Source organism: Ornithorhynchus anatinus, unplaced genomic scaffold (assembly GCF_004115215.2).
Source record: "Ornithorhynchus anatinus isolate Pmale09 unplaced genomic scaffold, mOrnAna1.pri.v4 scaffold_561_arrow_ctg1, whole genome shotgun sequence".
Taxonomy (NCBI): Eukaryota; Metazoa; Chordata; class Mammalia; order Monotremata; family Ornithorhynchidae; genus Ornithorhynchus; species Ornithorhynchus anatinus.
In genome coordinates, this window is record NW_024396865.1 from 151,466 (window position 1) to 171,249 (window position 19,784).

At 51.4% G+C, this 19,784-nt stretch overlaps 2 protein-coding genes across 2 annotated transcripts; both read right to left on the reverse strand.

Annotated features, from left to right (window-relative positions):
* Positions 1–3,850: 3,850 nt before the first annotated feature.
* LOC114808926 (platelet-derived growth factor receptor alpha-like) lies at positions 3,851–6,957 on the reverse strand. Its single transcript, XM_039911055.1, has 4 exons — positions 6,837–6,957; positions 6,043–6,142; positions 5,567–5,740; positions 3,851–4,001 (listed from the first exon to the last, which is right to left on the reverse strand). The coding sequence occupies exons 1-4, from the start codon at positions 6,955–6,957 to the stop codon at positions 3,851–3,853; spliced, it is 546 nt and encodes a 181-aa protein (XP_039766989.1).
* Positions 6,958–11,901: 4,944 nt separating this feature from the next.
* On the reverse strand, positions 11,902–13,689 carry LOC114808923 (NANOG neighbor homeobox-like). Its single transcript, XM_029057191.2, has 4 exons — positions 13,462–13,689; positions 12,949–13,262; positions 12,368–12,448; positions 11,902–11,970 (listed from the first exon to the last, which is right to left on the reverse strand). Exons 1-4 carry the CDS (start codon positions 13,502–13,504, stop codon positions 11,902–11,904), a joined length of 507 nt encoding a protein of 168 aa, XP_028913024.1. The 5' UTR covers positions 13,505–13,689.
* Positions 13,690–19,784: the final 6,095 nt, after the last annotated feature.

Here is a 19,784-nt window from a genome sequence, read left to right on the forward strand (position 1 = left end):
CTTTACAATATCGCCAAGATCCGCCCTTTCCTCTCCACCCAAACGGCTACCTTACTGCTACGGGCTCTTGTTATATCCCGGCTAGACTACTGTGTCAGCCTTCTCTCTGACCTCCCTTCCTCCTCTCTCGCCCCGCTCCGGTCTATTCTTCACTCCGCTGCCCGGCTCATCTTCCTGCAGAAACGATCTGGGCATGTCACTCCCCTTCTTAAACACCTCCAGTGGTTGCCTATCAACCTCCGCTCCAAACAAAAACTCCTCACTCTAGGCTTCAAGGCTCTACATCACCTTGCCCCTTCCTACCTCTCCTCCCTTCTCTCTTTCTACCGCCTACCCCGCACGCTCCACTCCTCTGCCGCCCACCTCCTCACCGTCCCTCGGTCTCGCCTATCCCGCCGTCGACCCCTGGGCCACGTCCTCCCGCGGTCCTGGAACGCCATCCCTCCACACCTCCGCCAAACTAAATTCTCTTCCCCTCTTCAAAACCCTACTTAAAACTCACCTCCTCCAAGAGGCCTTCCCAGACTGAGCTCCCCTTCTCCCTCTACTCCCTCTACCACCTCCCCCTTCACCTCTCCGCAGCTTAACCCTCTTTTCCCCCCATTTCCCTCTGCTCCTCCCCGTCTCCCTTGCCATCCCCTCAGCACTGTACTCGTCTGTTCAACTGTATATATTTTCATTACCCTATTTATTTTGTTAATGAAATGTACATCGCCTTGATTCTATTTAGTTGCCATTGTTTTTACGAGATGTTCTTCCCCTTGACTCTATTTATTGCCATTGTTCTTGTCTGTCTGTCTCCCCCGATTAGACTGTAAGCCCGTCAAACGGCAGGGACTGTCTCTATCTGTTGCCGACTTGTTCATTCCAAGCGCTTAGTACAGTGCTCTGCACATAGATAGTAAGCGCTCAATAAATACTATTGAATGAACATATGGTGAGAAGCAATGTGGCCTAGTGGAAAGGGCAGGGGCCCGGTAGTCAGAGGACCTTGGTTCCAACCCAGCTCTGATACATGCCTCCTTTGTGACCTTGGGTAGGTCGCTTAACTCTTCTGTGCCTCAGTTACCTCATCTGTGAATTGGAAATTCAGTTCTCCCTCCTACTTAGATTGGGAACCCTGTGTGGGACAGGGAGCGGGTCTGATTTGAGTATCTTCTCCAGCTCATAGAATAATAACAGTAATAATGGTATTTGTTAAGTGCTTACAGGCACTACTGTATTGAGCACTGAAGTGGATTCAAGCAAATAGGGTTGAACACAATCTCTATCCCACTTGGGGTTCACAGTCTCACTCCCCATTTACAGAAAAGGTAACAGGCCCAGAGAAGTAAAGTGACTTACCCAAGGTCATCCAGCAGGTAAGTGGGAGAGCAGGGATTAGAACCCAGGTCTTCTGACTCCCAGGCCCATGCTCTATCCACTACCCTAGTGCTTGACACATAGTAATAATAATAATGTTGGTATTTGTTAAGCGCTTACTATGTGCAGAGCACTGTTCTAAGCGCTGGGGTAAACACAGGGGAATCAGGTTGTCCCACGTGGGGTTCACAGTCTTAATCCCCATTTTACAGATGAGGGAACTGAGGCACAGAGAAGTTAAGTGACTTGCCCACAGTCACACAGCTGACAAGTGGCAGAGCTGGGATTCGAACTCATGAGCCCTGACTCCAAAGCCCGTGCTCTTTCCACTGCGCCACGCTGCTTCTCATAGTAAGCATTTAACGGATGCCACAAGTATCATTATTATTATTATTATTCTATGGTGAGTGCTTAAATTCTATTATTATTATTATTGCACAGTTCTGCATGCCAGTTGCGAATGGCGGAATGGAGGGTATCCCTTGATGGTTGGTGGGGCACTCTGCAGCCTTGAGTCCAAGCATCTCCCACCTCCGCCCTTCCTGGACAACCGCAGGTCATGGCGGGGAGTTTCAAGCCGGAGGGATGTTGAGAGGATAAAAATGAGACCACTGATTCATTACCATTCAGTGATGATCATTCAGTGGTATTTACTGAGAAATTACCATGTGCAGAGCACTGTACTACGGGCTTGAGAGAGGCCAATAGAACAAAAACAGACACATTCCCCGCCCACAATGACTGATGTGAGTGGAATTCAGAAATCCAAATTACTATCATTGTTACATCCAAAAGATCTCTCCTGAGAGACCCGCTAGCAGTGGGCACACCAGCCCCTGGCAACCTGGTCCACCCCGTTAATCAGCCGATTAATGATATTTATTGAGCAATTTGTGTGTGCAGAGCACCGTACTAAGTGCTTGGGGGAGAACAATGACAGCAGAAGCAGCTTGACCTAGTGGATAGAACGCAGCCCTGGGAGTCGGAAGGACCTGGGTTTTAACCACGGCTCCACCACTTGCCTGCTGTGTGAACTTGGACAAGTCAGTACACTTCTTTGTGCCTCAGTTACCTCATCTGTAAAACAGGGCTCAAGACTGGGAGCTCCATGTGGGACAGGGACTATGTTCAATCTGATTAGCTTGTGTCTACCCCAGCACTTAGAACAGTGCTTGACACGTAATAAGCACTTAACGAACACCATCATCATCATCATTATTATAATTACAGTGTTGGTAGACACATTCCCTGCCCTCAAGGAGTTTACAGTCTATTGGGGAGACAGATATTTAAGTAAATTAGAGGTAGGGAAAGAGGTAGGGTATAAGAATATGAACATGAGTGCTATGGGGGTGGGGTCGACATCCCCCAGGCCCACCTGCCCCATCTCCCGCTCTGCCACCCCATCCCTGACTCCTTCCTCCCAGTTGGATCTCCCCCACCACCACCCCTCCACCAACCCCCAGGCCCAGCCCACTTCTTCAAGCCCCAGTCATCCCCATCCTCAGCACCTCCTAAATAGCCACGCTTAGTATTCAGGGTTTTATTCATTTGTTCACTGGGTCCAGTATTTAATTTGCTCGCACATTGGTAGTTCTGGCTTACTTAACCATTTGGGTCCACTCTCTCTCCTCCATTAGAGGGCAGGGACTATGTCTCTTACGTATTTTAGGCTTCCCAAATGTCCAGTACACTCAAAAGGCACCCAGTGCAGCACTGGGCACATAGTAATAATAATAACAATAATTATGGGATTTGTTGAGCGCTTACTATGTGCCAGGCACTGTACCTTAGTAGCTCTGGGGTGGATACAAGCCAATCGGGTTGGACACTATTCCTGTCCCACATGGAGCTCCCAGTCTCCATCCCCATTTTGCAGATGAGGTAACTGAGGCCCAAAGAAGTGAAGTGACTTGCCCAAGGTCACAAGGCAGACAAATGGCAGAGCCGGGGTTAGAACCCATGACCTTCTAATGCCCAGGTGAATGCTAAGCAAGGAGGATGCTATTATCCTGGCGTCTGGGAATGTCACAAGTGATTTCGGCTCTTAAGCTAGAGCCCGGGTCTCGAGGGGGAAGATTCCACCGGCGCCCGGAGTGGTCCCTTCTCTGGACCAGGGTGGGGAGAGCAGTGGACGGCATCCTCGGGCAGACGATTATTTGCATAATTACAGGGGACAGTGGGGGGTGGTGTCTGTAGAGAAGGGACAGGGAGGCCATGGGCCAAGGGTGGGCCATTTCTGGGCAGCCACAGATACCGCTGAGACACTCCACCTTTCCCCCCACTGAGAGGTGCACACCAGAAAGGTTCACTTGGGCCCAGCTTGCCCAATTCAGGGGTCCTGGGGGTCCATCAGGACCACCTACCTCTTTTGGCACAGGCCGGAGACTCCTCGGCAGCTTTTGCACTGCAGTGAAGTGGCTTTCGACTAGGCGGTGAGGGGCGGGGTGGACGTGGATATGTACTGGGACCGTGGGGGTGCGGGAGATTACAGGAACCTGTCCTTCGCTGGGTCTGATGGATCAATGTTAATGTCATCGTCCACCAGATTGATGTCCTCGAGGGTCTCATCCTCTCCCTTGACTAAGGTCGAGCTGCTGGAGCTCATCTCGATGGCGATCTCCTCGGACATCTGGGTCCTGGGGAGTGGGCAGAGGTGCTGAAATGGAGGAAGTACAGAGCTCCCACCATTGGAGGCAGAGGCATCCCCTCCAGGGGACCCCAACTCCCAGAATAGCTCTATGGCCCCAGGGGCATCGGAAAGACCGAGCTTCCAACTTGACACGCTCTGCCCGCCACCTCCCAACTCCGCCCGGAGGACTGGAGCCTGCAAAGCTGCCCCTGCGCGGGCGAGAGGGGTGGGGACCGCTCCCATCCTCCCACACTGAGCCATACCGCCCTGTGGGCCCCTGGGGACCGGTGCCCAGGGTAACCTCCGCGGTTGGCCCCTTAGGGGGAGGCACCTGACCTTGGTGGACAGTGCCAGGGTCACACGCCTTTGGCAGTGGCACGATGGGAAGCAACGGCTCCTGGCCCAGTGGCTCGGGGACTGAAACACAGACAACTTTCTCCTTCCCCCTCCTCCCTGCTTTCTTTGCCAACCTTCTACTAGGTCCGGGAAGAAGCAGAATGGCCTCTAACGATTGATTCGGTCTTGTGAGCGATCTCTTCGATTTACCTCTTCCTTCCCTCTTTGTACCCTTCTGCCTAGGCGTCTATGCATCACTTTATGTTGATTTGTCCCCTTCATTAGACTGGGGTTTTCAAGGGCGGGACCTGCATCTCATTTCTGTCTGACTCCCAAGCACCTTCTGTAGTGCTCTGCCTACACTAGGTGCCCAATACAGTACTCTGCACACAGCAGGCACCCAGTACTCTACTCACGCTCCCTCTGCATCACCCTTGCCCTTGGATTTGCACCCTGCCTGAGCCCTGTAGCACGTATGTACACATCCATAATTGATTTATACTAATTTATACTAATGTCTGCATACCCCACTAGACTGTAAGCTCGTTGGGGGCAGGGAGTGTGTCTGTTACATCATGTTTGAGAGCTCACTTTCTCCGGGATGCCTTCCCAAACTGAGCCCTCCTCAGTTTGCACTGCCCCTCCTCCCCTCCCCATTGCCCCTACTCCTCCTTCCCTTTGTTCTACCCCTTTCCCCACCCACAGCACTTGTGTATATTTGTATATATAATTTATTACTCTATGTTATTAATGATGTGTATATATCTATGACACTATCTATTTTGATGGTATTGATGCCTGCCTACTTGTTTTGTTTTGCTGTCTGTCTCCTTTGCTGTCTGTCTCCCCCTTTTAAGCTGTGAGCCCGCTGTCGGGCAGGGATTGCCTCTATCTATTGCTGAATTGTACATTCCAAGCGCTTAGTACAGTGCTCTGCACACAGTATGCACTTAACAAATACGATTGAATGACTATCATACTTTCTCAAGTGCTTAGTACAGTGCTCTGTACTATGTATTGGTACTAGCAACAGTGGGGTTTACTGAGTATGCACTGGGTGCTGAGCCTGTGCTAAGTGCCAGGCTGGTCATGGTCCCCATCCCCCATGGGGCTCCGAGTTTTAGAGGGAGGGATAACAGGGATCTTAAGCCCCGCTTTGTGGAGGAGGAAACTGAGGCCCAGAGAGGTGAAGGGATTTGTCTAAGGTCATCCAATGAGCCCGGGACTCCCAGCAGCCTGGATCCCTCTGGAACTCCGCAGCCCAGCCCCTCCGCCGCTGCAGCGCCAGCCCACAGTGGGCGAACCTTCTTGTAGTGGCTGGGCAGCAGGCTGCCCAAGATCTCGCTCAGATGTTTCAAGAATGGTCTCTCCTCGGGTTCGTTGTTCCAGCACTTGACCATGATCTCATACCTGGAGAAGGAGGGGAAGGGGAATGGGGGAGGAGGAGCGCAGGGGCCCAAAAAGGAAGACTTAACAGTAATAATAGTAATAATAATTGGGCCATTTGTTAAACACTGCATGCCAGGTATTGTACTTAGCTCTGGGGTGGATACAAGCAAATTGGGTTGGACATAGTCCCCGTCCCACGTGGGGCTCAAGGTCTCAATCCCCATTTTACAGATGAGGGAACTGAGGCAGAGAGACGTGAAGTGACTTGCCCAAGGTCACACAGCCGACAAGTGGCGGAGCCAGAATTAGAAACAATGACTTACACCTCGTCGGTGGCATGGTCCGGCTTGGCCATTCTATAGCGGCCCTTGATCTTGCTGTAGAAGGTACAGTCGATGATCATGCCCGGGTAGGGTGTGCCCCCTGTCGACAGAGCAGTACCGTTCACGTGAACAATGGGGTGCCATTCAGGCCACAGAGGGCCTGGCCCTAGGTGACTTAGCCAGCACTCAGGAGACTGGACTGCCAGTTCCACAGCCGTGGTGGGTTGAGCAGGGCAGACGGGAAATTTGTGGTCCCCAAACATCTTGGCATCAGAGCAAGGGAGTTTCACAAGAATGAGAAGCTGGCAAAGCCAAAGGGAAACACAAGAAAAGGGGGGTGAGTACAGAATTCCCTTCCCCAAGAAGCTGCTCAGCCTAAAACACCAACAGGTTCAGAGGAAATTGGACAGAGTCACGGACAAGGAGTTCATACAGGATCCGTGCTGGGGCACTGGAGGGAGAGTCAGGGGTGGAAAGGGGAGAGTCAGGGGTCCGTGGTGGGTTTATTGTGTGAGGAGACAGTGGTCCGTGCTAGGTCACTGGAGGGAGAGTCGGGCGGTCAGGGAAGTGTCAGGGGGTCCAAGCTGGTTACTGATGGAACAATTAGGGGTGGAGAGGGGAGAATCAGGGTTCCGTACTAGGTCACGTGGGGAAAGGCAGAGATGAAGAGAGAGAGGTGTGTGCCCATCCACAGCATGCGGGTGGGTGTCCACAAGGGCAGCCGGCAAACAGTTGCTTCTGGCATTCCAGAGGAGGACTGCCAGGGGCAGGGCAGGGGGTTGACGGGGATGTACCAAGATAGAAGATCTCCCACAGCAGGATCCAGTAAGACCAGATATCACTCAGCGTACTGTACAGATTGTCAAAGATGCTCTCCGGAGCCATCCACTTCATGGGCAGGAACATCTGTAGCATGGAGGTAGCACACAGAGAGGACTCAAACCATCCTCCCCAACCCTGAGCCTCTCTCCCCCAAGGATAACAATAACAGGTCTATTAATTATTATGGTACTTGCTAAGCTCTTTCTCTGACCCAAGTAATGATAATAATTGTGATATTTATTAAGGGCTTACTATGTGCTAGGTACTGTTCTAAGCACTGGTGTGCATACAAGCTATCAGATTGGACATAATCCCAGTCCCACATGGGGCTCTCGGTCTTGATCCCCATTTTAGAGATAAGGCATAGAGATGTAAAGTGACTCGCCCAAGGTCACACAGCAGACAAGTGGCAGAGCTGGGATGTCACACTAAGTACCATACTGAGGTAGATCCAGGATAATCAGGTTCTGTTGCACTGTACTCTCCCATGTGCTTAGTACAGCGCTCTGCAAATAGTAAGCCCTCAATAAATGCCAAGAATTGACTGACTAGCGATCCAGCAAATCCTGTTAACGTTGATGACTGAGATGAGAACATCCTTCCACTCTACTGCTTTCATGGTTACAATTAAACCCCTTGCCAGCCTTTCCCAGAGACCAATTCCCCCTCCCAGCCCCACTGCACTTATGTCCACATCTGTAATATTATTTATAGTGTTAGTGGCCTTTGCCGAGTCCATGACAAGGTAGGAAAGAAGGCCGGGTCTAGTAAGGTGCCGAGATCTCCTGCTGCTGTAGCAGCGGTTAGGGAGTGCTATCCTTGATGGAGACCTGAGACAGGCAGCATAGCATGAAGAGGTATCGAGCTGCCATTCCCTTCCCCTTGTCTTCTCAGATGGGACTCCCGTTCTCAGGCCCATTTCAGCCTATTCTCCCCCACCCCACGTGCTCTCGATTCGAAGATGGTCAGAGCTCCGTCCGAACCACCTCGAGTGCTTGCTTTCTCTCCCCTATCCCCTGTGTTCACCCTGGTGGGGCCGTGAGGACCAGAGCTGTGCCCCCCTGAAACTGGGAGTACTGTGGGACTGTGACCTTGACCCCTCGCCTTTCTCCATCACTCAAGGCCCATGGCTGATGCAACCAATGGATAGGCCCAGTAACCAATGGAAGGACAGGTCCAACCTCTTTAATAATTTTCATCCCTTTCTCACCTTTCATACCTTTTCTCTTTCTCCATGCCTACCCTGACACTTGCGACTTCAGTATCTACAAAAATGTGACTAACTACCTTTCTACTGCACCCTCCTCCTCAACTCCTCAACTCCATTGATCTACTGCTCCTCCACCCAACCTCATTCACTCACCAACCTGGACACGCCCGCTCCTGAACACGCCCGCTCACATGGCTTCCACTACCTCCTCTATGCCAATGATATCTAAACCTATATGGCCAGCCCTCATCTCTCCTTCTCTCTACAGTCTCGTATTTCTTTCTTCCTTCTAGAAATCCCTACTTGAATGTCCTCCCATCACCTTAAACCTAACATGTCTAAAGCACAGCTTCCCACCCAAACCCTGTCCTACCCCTGTTTTCTCCTCACTGTAGACAGCATCACCTTCCTTCCTGTCTCACAAGCCCAAAACCTTGGCATTATCATTGAGTCCTCTCTCTCATTCACCCTACATCTTCAATCCATTACTAAATCCTTCGGGTCCACCTTCTCATATCTGCCCATTCCTCTCTTTCCAAAACACTATCACGTTAGTACAATCACTTATCCTCTCCCGCCTGGATTATTGTAACAGCCTCCCTGCTCATCTCCCAGCCTCTTGGCTCTCCAGTTCATACTTCACACTGCTGCCCGCATCATGTTTTACAAAAACGTTCGGACCATGCTTTCCTTCTACTCAAGAACCTTCAGTGGTGCCCATCCATCCAAGTCAATCTCCTCGAAATTAACTTTAAAAAGCATGCAGTCGCCTCGCCCCCTCCTACCTCACCTCGTGAAACAGCGTGGCTCAGTGGAAAGAGCCCGGGCTTTGGAGACAGAGGTCATAGGTTCGAATCCCGGCTCTGCCATCTGTCAGCTGTGTGACTGTGGGCAAGTCACTTAACTTCTCTGTGCCTCAGTTCCCTCATCTGTAAAATGGGGATTAAGACTGTGAGCCCCACGTGGGACAACCTGATTCCCCCGTGTCTACCCCAGCGCTTAGAACAGTGCTCGGCACGTAGTAAGCGCTTAACAAATACCAACATTATTAACATTATTACCTCGTTGCTCTCCTACTCCAGGATTAATGATGAAGATACTAATCATGATAATAATAGCGGTATTTGTGAAGAGCTTACTGTCTTCCCCGTCTCCCTCATCCCTTGTCCCCCAAACCTGGTCACCTAGTGTATTAAGCAAATTGACTCTATCAGGTGCGACCTCCGTAAAATCTCCCCTGCAGTATTTTCCAGCAGTATCTCTGCAGGAAATCTTTTGTCTCCTCTCAAAATCCTCCTCAACCTGCAAATCCCACCCAATTCTTTCGCATCTTATTAAAACCCTTGCCCCATCCCTTCTTCCCTTCTTAACAGCCACCTTCAATTGTTCGACCTCCAAAGGCTTCTCTCCCCACTGCTTACCCATGAGACATGCCCATGTCTCTATCTAGAAAAAACAAACCCTCCTTTGACCCCACGGCTCCCTCCAGTTATTGGCCCGTCTCCTTTTCACCATTGCTTTCCAAATTCTTGAGCGAGTTGCCTACACCCGCTGTCTCAAATTCCTCTCCTCCTATTCTCTCTTCGAACCACTCCAATCTGGCTTCCATCCCCTCCATTCCACAGAAATCACACTCTCAAAGATCACAAATGATCTTCTTCTTGCAAAATCCAACGGTCTCTATTCCATCCTAATTCTCATCGACCTCTCAGCCGTCCTAATAATAATGATTAATAATAATTATGATATTTGGAAAGCACTTACTATGTGCAGAGCACTGTTCTAAGCGCTGGGGTAGACACAGAGTTATCAGATTGTCCCACATGAGGCTCACATTTTTTTACTCCCCATTTTCATAGATGAAGTAACTGAGGCACAGAGAAATGAAGTGACTTGCCCAAGGTCACACAGCAGACAAATCGACCACCCCCTTCTCCTGGGAACATTATCCAACCTTGGTTTCACCAACACTGTCTTCTCCTGGTTCTCCTATCGTCTCTCTGGGCGTTCATTCTCTGTCTCCTTTGCTGGCTCCTCTTCTGTCTTTGAAGAGCACAGTTTGCACCTCGCATACACAACTTAATGCCCTTGGCGTTTTCCTTTCTGTGATCGCAGCCAGCCAGCCAGATAGGCTTCAAGTGAAGACCAATGTTGACACACAGTTCGGGGCCCGGGCGAGATGTCATGTAATAACAGAAGACAATTCATAGATTAGAGCAATTATGAGGACGAAGCTCGAAGTAAAGGTCAACAAGGCTGCTCGCTTGTTATCCAAAGGGACCTTGTAGCCGGGGACACACGGGCTGGTTTCAGCCCATATTCGGACTGAATACTAAAATCTGTGAGGTCACCCCCCTCTCTCCCCCGAGACTCCCGATCTTTTGACCCCATCCAATTTTCTCAACTCATCCTGTCCCATTAAGCCTTGAAGAACAATTTGACGCTGTCAACATTTCCCTCTCTACTGAACTTAACTCACTCGTTCCAGCAGCTGCAGCACAACAACTCAGCAGGTGGTTCTGGAAGAGGTCACAGGTCCTCCCTCCTCTTCACCACCTATGACGGCACACTGGGAGCTGGAAAAGATGCTCCGAGCTGCACAAAGGCTTGAATGAACAGACGGGGTCACGGTTTTGTCTATATACAATTAAATAGACTGTGAGCCCGTTGTTGGATAGTGATAGCCTCTACCTGTTGCCGAATTGTACGAATGAATGAAAAAAACTCAAAAGCTAAAGATGAAAGAACGGACGGGGGAAATTGTAGAGAGTGGAAAGAAAAAGGATTTTTTGGATGCAGGCTTTCAAAGCGTAGTTAGTTTACAGGTTGGGGGGGCGGCTAGTTCTCACTGGGACCCCCTCCTGCCCTTCCCCTTCTCTCCCTCACCTTCTTCTAGGGAGTTCCATTCGTTCTGAGAAAAGGTCGCAAAAAAATGAGGCAAATGTTAATATTAAGAAATATTTTACTTGATTGTTTAGTTTATACATTTATCTAAGTAAATAAGTGATGGTTTCAATTTAGAATAGATCTTGGCAGCTAATGGCAATTTGGAGCAATATCCTCCACTTCAGATCAATTCCTTCACGATGAAACTTTGATGGGGTGAAATCCTTCAAAGATATGACAAGGTCTGCCCTTTCCAATGTCTTATGTTTTATGTTTTCGAAACTGGAATTACCAGGTTGCCCGATGTGGCGAGATGGGGGCGGCGCTGGGGAAGAGAGGGAGGAGATACCTTCCGTGAACTATGGGAAGAAGGAACCCAGGTAGAATGCGGGCTGGGGCGGTGAGGGGAAGGGGACGTGTTTCCTCCAAAATCGAAGTGTGTATAAGTGAACCTCGAACTGAACTTCGCGGAAGGAAGAATCATAGTTTAGGCCTCCGCAGCCAGGGCTCCGCCAGCTCCTCTGGGTGTTTCATGCTACCTCAGATCCGTCTCTGCACTCGTCAGCCCGGAGAGGGCAAAGCATTGAGGGTGGGGTGAGAGCCGGAGCTTGCGGAGAGAACAGGACTCTTTTCCCCAGTTCACGGGGGGGGGGGGAACAGGAACGGAGAAGGTAAGGGACTTGCCCAAGATCACACAACAGGAATGAGGTATAAGTGGAACTGCAACTCGGGTCTGCTGAGTCCCAGTGTCGTGCTCTTTCCAACAGGTCACGCCAAGTCCTGAATATCCCACCCCACAGACACAGTTACTAATTGCATGCCCGTGGAGGCACGGGGGCATGCGTTCCAGTCGCGAGTCAATGATACTGTGTTTTCAAGAATTGGAAGCGGTGGGATTTCTGAATCCCACTGGGTTGGTATTGGGGCATGGAATTGGAGATTTAGAAGGAATCGCTCTTCCCAATCCGTTTTAAGCGGAGCACGTGCAGTGGGTCACGGGAGACTTCATCCTAAGAACAGTCCGGAGACAAAAGCAAACTTTGAAGCAGGCTTAGCGTTTAGAGACTACGAAAATAATAACACCCTGCATCTCCATGGGATCACGCTTATACATGAGGTACGGTGAGCTATCTCATAACAACCCTTCTCCATCCCCATCTCCCTTCCTGACCCCTAAAATCTCAGTCCATGTTGCGACCAGCCTCCATCCCATGTTTTCCCTTTCAGTGTCTTGAGTTTGAGGGTCACAAAGACATCTCTCTTCTTCTACCTCAGGGTGAAGTGCATGGCCCCCTCCCGCCCTCAGGCTCCATTCACCTCTTGCCGCTCCACTCACGCTCCCTCCTCTTTCTCTGCGATTGAGATTCGGCTGCTGCCAGGGACAGACTTTCTGGCATATTAACTCACCTGGGCAGACCTTGTCGCCTTCTTCTGGACCGTAGCCATTTCTCGATATTTCCTTCTGGTGCTATGAAACCAGGCTGTAACCTGGATGAGAAAACAGACAGAAAATCAGTTCAGTTTGAGTCGTGTGTGTGTGTGTGTGTGTGTGTGTGTGTGTGTGTAGGAAGACAGGGAGGTTTGGGGACGGGGCGGGAGCAAACCTATCTGATTCCCTGCAGAGGAAATATTTGGCCTCATCTTGTAAAACGGAGATGTGATTCAGATTCCTGGGAGGTGACGAGCAACCACATCTCCAGCCCACGACTTCTCTACAAGCCAGTTCAGCAGAGGCGCTTGTGTGGTCAGATGCAATGGATGATATGGCGAGTGAAACGGGGAGAGGAGCCGAATGGGAGAGCGAAAAAAAACATCTTGAAAGGTAGATGGGTGTGGGATGTGGGCAGAAGGGTCAAGGAACCTCATTTCTGTATAGATGACTGCTTTTTGGTACCGTACTCGTTCCCTCCCCCTCCACTGTTCAACTGTGCACTCCTCTAGACCTCTACCTGAAGGAACTCAAGCCCACAAAAAAGTTGGTTTCTTACCTGTGGAACGGATATCGCCAAATCTCCGGCCAGTCTTACTGCTTCAGGGGTCCTGACCCGATGCTTCATTTTAAATGTCATCCACAAGGTTTCCATGATGGATTTGCTCACAGGACGATTCTGGGAGGTTTTGTGGACCACCACCCTGTCCATCTTCCTCTTGGTTACGTTCCTTTCCTTTCCTTCCTCCTCTTTCTTTTCCATTTCATTACCTTCGTCATTATTCCTAGCAATGCTGATGAGTCCAGAGGAAGACCCGGACCCATGTGTCTGATCAAGAGGTGCCATTCGTGGCTCCAGAAGGCAGGAAGGGGCTATTAGAGATAGAAAACGAACAGTAAGCAGAAGACTCGAGAAACGCCTGATATGGAATACCGCCGGGCTATGCCCCTTCCCCAGGACCCAGCCCTCACCACGATCGATACATCCCTTCACCCTGGATTCACCCAGTACGCTCAGCTACGTCCATCTCTCTCTAGAGATGTGGTGAGATAAACTTTTCTGTCATACTACCTGAACTTTGAGAGGTGCTCCTTATTGAGGGATCACGTCCCATGGTCTGGGAGTATTTCTCGTACCAAGATCATTCAATCTCTTCGTCCCCTTCACATAGCGGTAGTATAGCTGAGGACACCATGTCCACTTCCATCGCAGAGATCTTTGGGTAAGCCTTTACAAAGCTCCAGAACAAGGATTCCCGGGATGCGATGGTTTCTGGCAACAGGAGAAGTCTGCAGGAGAAATGAACGGAGAACATTCAGCCCAGGAGTTTTGCCCCATCGTCGCCACGCCTGCCTGTCGAGCCCTTCAGAAACGGTAAATGAAGGGAAGCGGGCAACCTTTGCTTTGGGAGCCGAATTGGCTTACAGCCTTCTTTGGAGTGTCCCAGAGGACACAGTCGATCTGGGATGGACTTTTTCTACGGATTGATTCCCCCGTGAGGAAGACCAGCCAAATCAGTTTGCTCTGTTTCCCGCCACCTTCTCTCAAGGGCCCAGAAGGGGAAGCTCTACTCCTGCTGTGTTGGCTCCAATTTAACACTTCCCCTATCTCCACGCGTATTTCACGTTCTGCCTAGCTGGTGTGAGTGCGCTACTTGGTACCTCAGCTGATAAAAGAGACTTCGCTATCAGAGCGCGTCATGGAGCAGTGTGGCCCCGCTGTTCTATTTGAAGAGCGATCAAGGGCGGGTCGCAGGCCCATCTCACTCCGGGGCAAGAGTTCACACTCTCACTGCCAATCCATTAGAAAGGTTAACATTTCAATGCAAAGTGTTCCCTTACAGTTAATCAATCAATTCTTGTTAATGAGTTGAGAGTGAAATGAGTGCTGACTACCCCCTGTCTGAATTATCCCCGTGCCTGTCGTTGGCGGAATGAGCCTCCCACGCAGAAAATTCTTGGGACAATAGTAGCACAACAGAACTCAAGCAGGAAAATGACGGAGCAGGCCCATCACTACGGCTATCTTACTGGTACAGGCTCTTATAATATCCCGGCTGGATTATTGTATCAGCCTTCTCTCTGATCTCCCTTCCTCCTGTCTCTCCCAGCTCAGAGCCCAGCATCCCCTGGCCCTTCCCCGCCCAGTCCGGCATCCCCTGGGCCATGGGGGAGTAGTGAGGAGTTTCAGCTCAACCGGAATGAGGGCAAACAAACAGCGTCAGTGGCCTGCGGCCGGTGCAGGAAAAGGGGCTTGGCGAGCCGGAGGAATAAGGGTGGAGTGGTGGAGACGTAGAGAGGGTTAAAGGTCAGTTCACACACGACACCCAGATCCCCAGCTGCCAAGGCAGCGGTCGGGGAGAGCTGCCCATGTGTAGGCCTGGGACAGGCAGCGCAGCAGGAAGAGACCACGAGCTGCCATACCCTTCCCCTTCTCCACTCAGATGGAAACCCAGAGTCAAGGCCCACTTCAGCCCCTTCTCCCCTCCCCACGTGCCTTGGATTTGAGCAGTGGGCAGAGCTCCACCTGGCCCTCCTGCCTGGCTGGCCTTCTCTCCCTCTCCCACTCCCCAGAGTTCACCCAAGTGGGTGCAGAGACCACGCCTGAGTTCCATCCCAGCTCACCCACTCACTAACTTGCACGTAGTCTACAGGAGCCAGGACTGGAAAAGAGAAGCATTGAAATCACCCTGAAGTCACAGGCCCGGATCCAAAACCCAGAGGCCTAAATTGGGTTTTTGTTTTGTTTTTGTCTTTCTGTCTCCCCCAGTTAGACTGTAAGCCGGTCAAAGGGCAGGGAATCTGTCTGTTACCCATTTGTACATTCCAAGTGCTTAGCCAGCGCTCAATAAAAACTATTGAATGAATGAATGAATGAATGAATGAATGAATGTACTCGACAGAGGAACGTGGGACGCTTTTAATACATAATTTCCCATTAGGAAAGCTCCAACCCAAAAAAATCTTCAGGATTCTCCCCACATATCCAATCAGTCCCCCAAACCCGCCAGTCTCATCTTCACAACATCGCCAAGATCCTCCCAGACTGCCAAGCGCCGCTGCATCCGGGTCTCTCCGCTGGCTGCAGGTAAAGTCCCTCTTTCTCTTTTTCTCCCCCTCGCATCCTTTCTTTTCCCGCTATTACCCCAGATTACTCTCCTGCCATCCCACTCACTCCTTCTCGTGAAGCCCACCCTTTTCTCCCTGACATGGCTGCGGGACCTCAGGACTGCCTCTCCGACTCTCCCCTTCTTTATCTGCTACTATTTGGGAACACTGTTTCGGCGGTGACCCTGGCTGGGTGTCTATTTCGCTTTCTCTCGGCCTGCTCCCGAGTTCTTTCCTCTGCGACTCTCAAGGGCAAACTTCCCCTTTCAGATTCTACCTGCTTATCCGGGTCCCAGGCCTGTGCCTGGGCTGCCCCTGAGATGTGATCCTGACTCCTTTCCCCAGGGCCTACCCCTTACCTCATCGTTTGTCCTAGACCGCAAGAGATCCATCTGCACCTAAACGCATTCCCCCACCCCCGGTTGAACTCCTCCGGGTTTTCCACCCTGGCCCCCAGGCGTCCCTTCTTCAGGTTCCAAACCGAGGTTCGCGAAGACCCTTCAGCTGACCACCCACCTCCTATCGCTTCTCAATTCCACTGACCTCGTGCTCCATCCCACCTCACCCACTCACTAACTTGCACGTATTCTACAGGAGCCAGGGCTGGAAAAGAGAAGCACAGAAATCACCCTGAAGTCACCGGCCCGGATCCAAAACCCAGACGCCCAAAGATTGACGACTCTTTTCTGCTAGGTCTTGCTGGTTCCTCAATGAACGAGCTGAATAAAGGAAGTGAAGGAGGTTGACCATCTGAATAACCTATTCTCATAGAGAGTTATTTATTCGGAGTTTTGCAGGAACAGAGCACGAGTCAGCCCCACAGAGCCAAAATGACCATGCGGGAAGAGCGGAACGTCCCACTGAGATTGAACTTTGGATCGCTCAACCCAGAAATCGGAGGGCTAGACATTTCCCAACTCCCTCTCCTTTCAGCCTTTCTGAGCCTCTACACACTCGTGCCATTCCATCTCATTTGCAACTGACGGCTTCCTTTTCCCTTCTCCCGGAGCCGGGACGCGGGAGGAAGAATGTCACGATCGTTAACACCGTCCTCGGCGGCTTCATGCCAAAGGAATTTCCCTCTGCTGGGGGTCCGAGGGCAACCGAGTACACTCACAAGGGGAACCCAACTCGCAACCTACCCCGGACATCCTCAGGGCTCCCTCAGCCGCCTCAGAGACATTTGGACATGAGCCCTTTCCTCTCCATCCAAACTGCTACCTTCGTCAACAATAATAATAATAATGATAAAGAGGCTATTTGCTAAGCCCCCACTATGTCCCCTGCACTAGGGGAGCGGGGCGGGGGGAGGAGGGGATACAGGGCAATCATATTGTCCCACGTGAGGTTCATAGTCTTAATCCCCTTTTCCCCGATGAGCTGACTGAGGTAACGAGATGTTAAGTGACTTGCCCAAAGTCACACAGCGGACAGGTGGCGGGGCTGGAACCCATGACCTCTGCTAGATCTCCTAAGCCCGTGATCTTTCCACTGAGACACGCTGCATTCACTCATCATATCCCGACTGGATGACCGCATTCGCATTCTATCTCATCTCCCATTCTCCTGTCTCTCCCCACTTCAGTCTGTACTTCACTCTGCTGCCCGGAATATCCTTCTAAGGAAACGCTGTCGGCATGTCACCCCTTTCTCCCAGCCCCCCCTTCCTCAAAAAACCTCCAGCGGTGACCTCTCCGTCTTTCTATCAAGCAAATAATCCTCACTCTTGGCTTCCAAGTTCTCCATCACCGTGCCCCCTCCAACCTCACCACCCTTCTCTCTTTCGATAGCCCAGCCCAGACGACACACTCACCGCTCCTCTGATGCTTTGCCCCCTCACTTTTTCTCATTCATGCCTGTCCCTCAGTCAGCCCCTGTACCACGTCCTACCTCTGCCCTGGCATGCCCTCCGTCCTCACATCCGCCAAACTAGCACACTTTCCCCCATCCTCCCTCGCCCTTCACAGCCCTACTGAAAGCTCAGCTCCTCCAGGAGCCCTTCCCATTCTGAGTCCTCCGTTTCCTTCTGTTCCTCTTCCTTCCCTCCCCATCGCCCGGACACCCTCCCTCGGCTCTACCCCCCACCCTTCCCCGCCCAACAGCACTCACGCATAGATGCACCTGTTTAGTATTCGATTAATTTTATCAATGATGTCTATAGAGCCATAATTCCATTTATTTATGTTGATGCAAGTTTTTTTTGGATTCGTTTTGCTGTTTGTCTACACCCACCCACCCGTCCCCTCCTAGACTATGCCCGTTGTTGCGTAGGGATTATCTCTAATTGCTCCCGAATTGTACTTCCCAAGTGCTCAGTACAGTCCTCTGCTAACAGTAAGCACTCAGTATATAAGAAGGAAGGATTGAAGGAATGAAGGAATGAACGAATGAACGAATGAACGAACGAACAAACGAATGAACAAATGAACGAATGAACAGTGCCGGGTCAAGCCGCGGTAACTCACTTTTCCAGAGGGCAGAACAAGATCCGGCTCCCCACCCTGCCGTCCACCTTGCGGCCCGTTTTCCCAGGGTTGCTTTTTCTCAAATGTTATCAGTTTGTCTCCTGCTCCACAGCACAGTGTTATGTACCCTACTATAAAAAGCCTCTCCTCTCTACTTCCCCTTCTGCAAAGTGGCCGCATTACCTCTCCGGACACAGAGGGAATACGCAGAACTCACGGGGTGGATCAGCTTCATTAAATTTAGAAAATATGTATTTATATATAATATATACACTGCACCTGTCTCCTGCTCCACAGCACAGTGTTATATTCCCTACTATAAAAAGTCTCTCCTCTCGACTTTCCTTTCTGCAAAGTGGTTGCATTACCTCTCCGCACACAGAGTGAATACGCTCAGCTCCTCCAGGAGGCCTTCCCAGATTGAGCCCTCTCTTTCCCTCTGTTCCTACTCCTTCCCTCCCCATCGCTCGGACACCCTGGGATAGAGCTCCCTAGAGCTCACTTATTCTACACCTCTCATATCTCTTCACGGTGCCGGATTAGAGTGAAGCTCAACAGGGTGTTGTATGCAGTCGGATTCCCCTTGTCCGCACCAGTTCTAAATCAGCTGCTAGGCCGAGGCGGGACACCGCGGGACCAGGGCCCGGGGGGGGGGGCGGGGGAGACCCCGGGAGAACGGACCCCTGTTCCAAGGTGGACCTGGGCACCTGCTACCCCAAGGTCAAAATGCCATCGGTGACGTAACCTCTCTGGCCAGAGAGGCGGGGCGGGACGGGAAGATAGATGCCCCTCACCTCCGTGCCCACCCAATTAAGTATGGAAGGGGAGGGAGCGGAAGGGGCGGGCATTGAACAGGAAGGAAGTTGGTACCACCCAAACCACGGGTAATAAATACCTGTCGCCTGTGGTGCTCTGATCTCTGTTGGAGGACCACAGCGGTAAGCAACAGTCACCCACGTGTCTTTCCCTTCCCAGAGCACCAGACGCCTATTCCGCCACCAGGACCATCGCACAGAGTCAGGGGACGGGTGAGTGTAACGCATAATTGGGTTTAATGCATAGGTGGGTAACGTATAAGTAAGTGTAACACATATGTGAGCTTATTGCATAAGTGGGTAATGTATAAGTGAGTAGACTGAACGTTTAAGTGGATTCCCCCCGAGCTAGCCGCCTCACCACGTGCAAGGAGCGCATATGTGAATTTAACGCATAGGTGGGTTTTAACGTACAAGTGGGTTTAACGCTTAAGTGGGTTCCTCCTGAGTGGGTGCGCACATGGTGGGAACTAGCCGCCTCACCACGTTGTGAGTAAACCATAAGCGAGCTCTTCCTGGGCGGGCCCTGGTGTCTGCCCACATGCGAGTAACATACCAGTGTCTTCCTCCCGTTAGGGAAGCTCTAACACCATATTCCTCCCAAAGGGGAAGCTTTAACACCATATTCTCCCATATTCCCTTCCCCCCCTTCCATCCCGAAAAGGGAAGGCCGATTGTCGCGTCTAAGTAATTAATTAATTCAATTCGCCCCGCGGAATAAATTCTATACAAAACACAGGTTTTCCATCCCCGGCCTCTCTCTCTCGCCACGCCGATTCCGAGAGAACTTGTCCCCGGCGGGTAACAACCCCCCACCCCTCATCCCCTCCAAGGGGGCCCCACCCCATCCCCCTTCCTCACCCGACTCTCTTCCAACCCCGTCCGCCCCTCCCCCCCCCACTTCCACCAGAACATCGCTCCTGGAAGAGCGGAGGTGGGGGGGTAGGGGGAAGAGGAGGGATGGGCCGAGAAAGCAGGGGGGGGGGAGGGAGACGGACCCGAGGTCG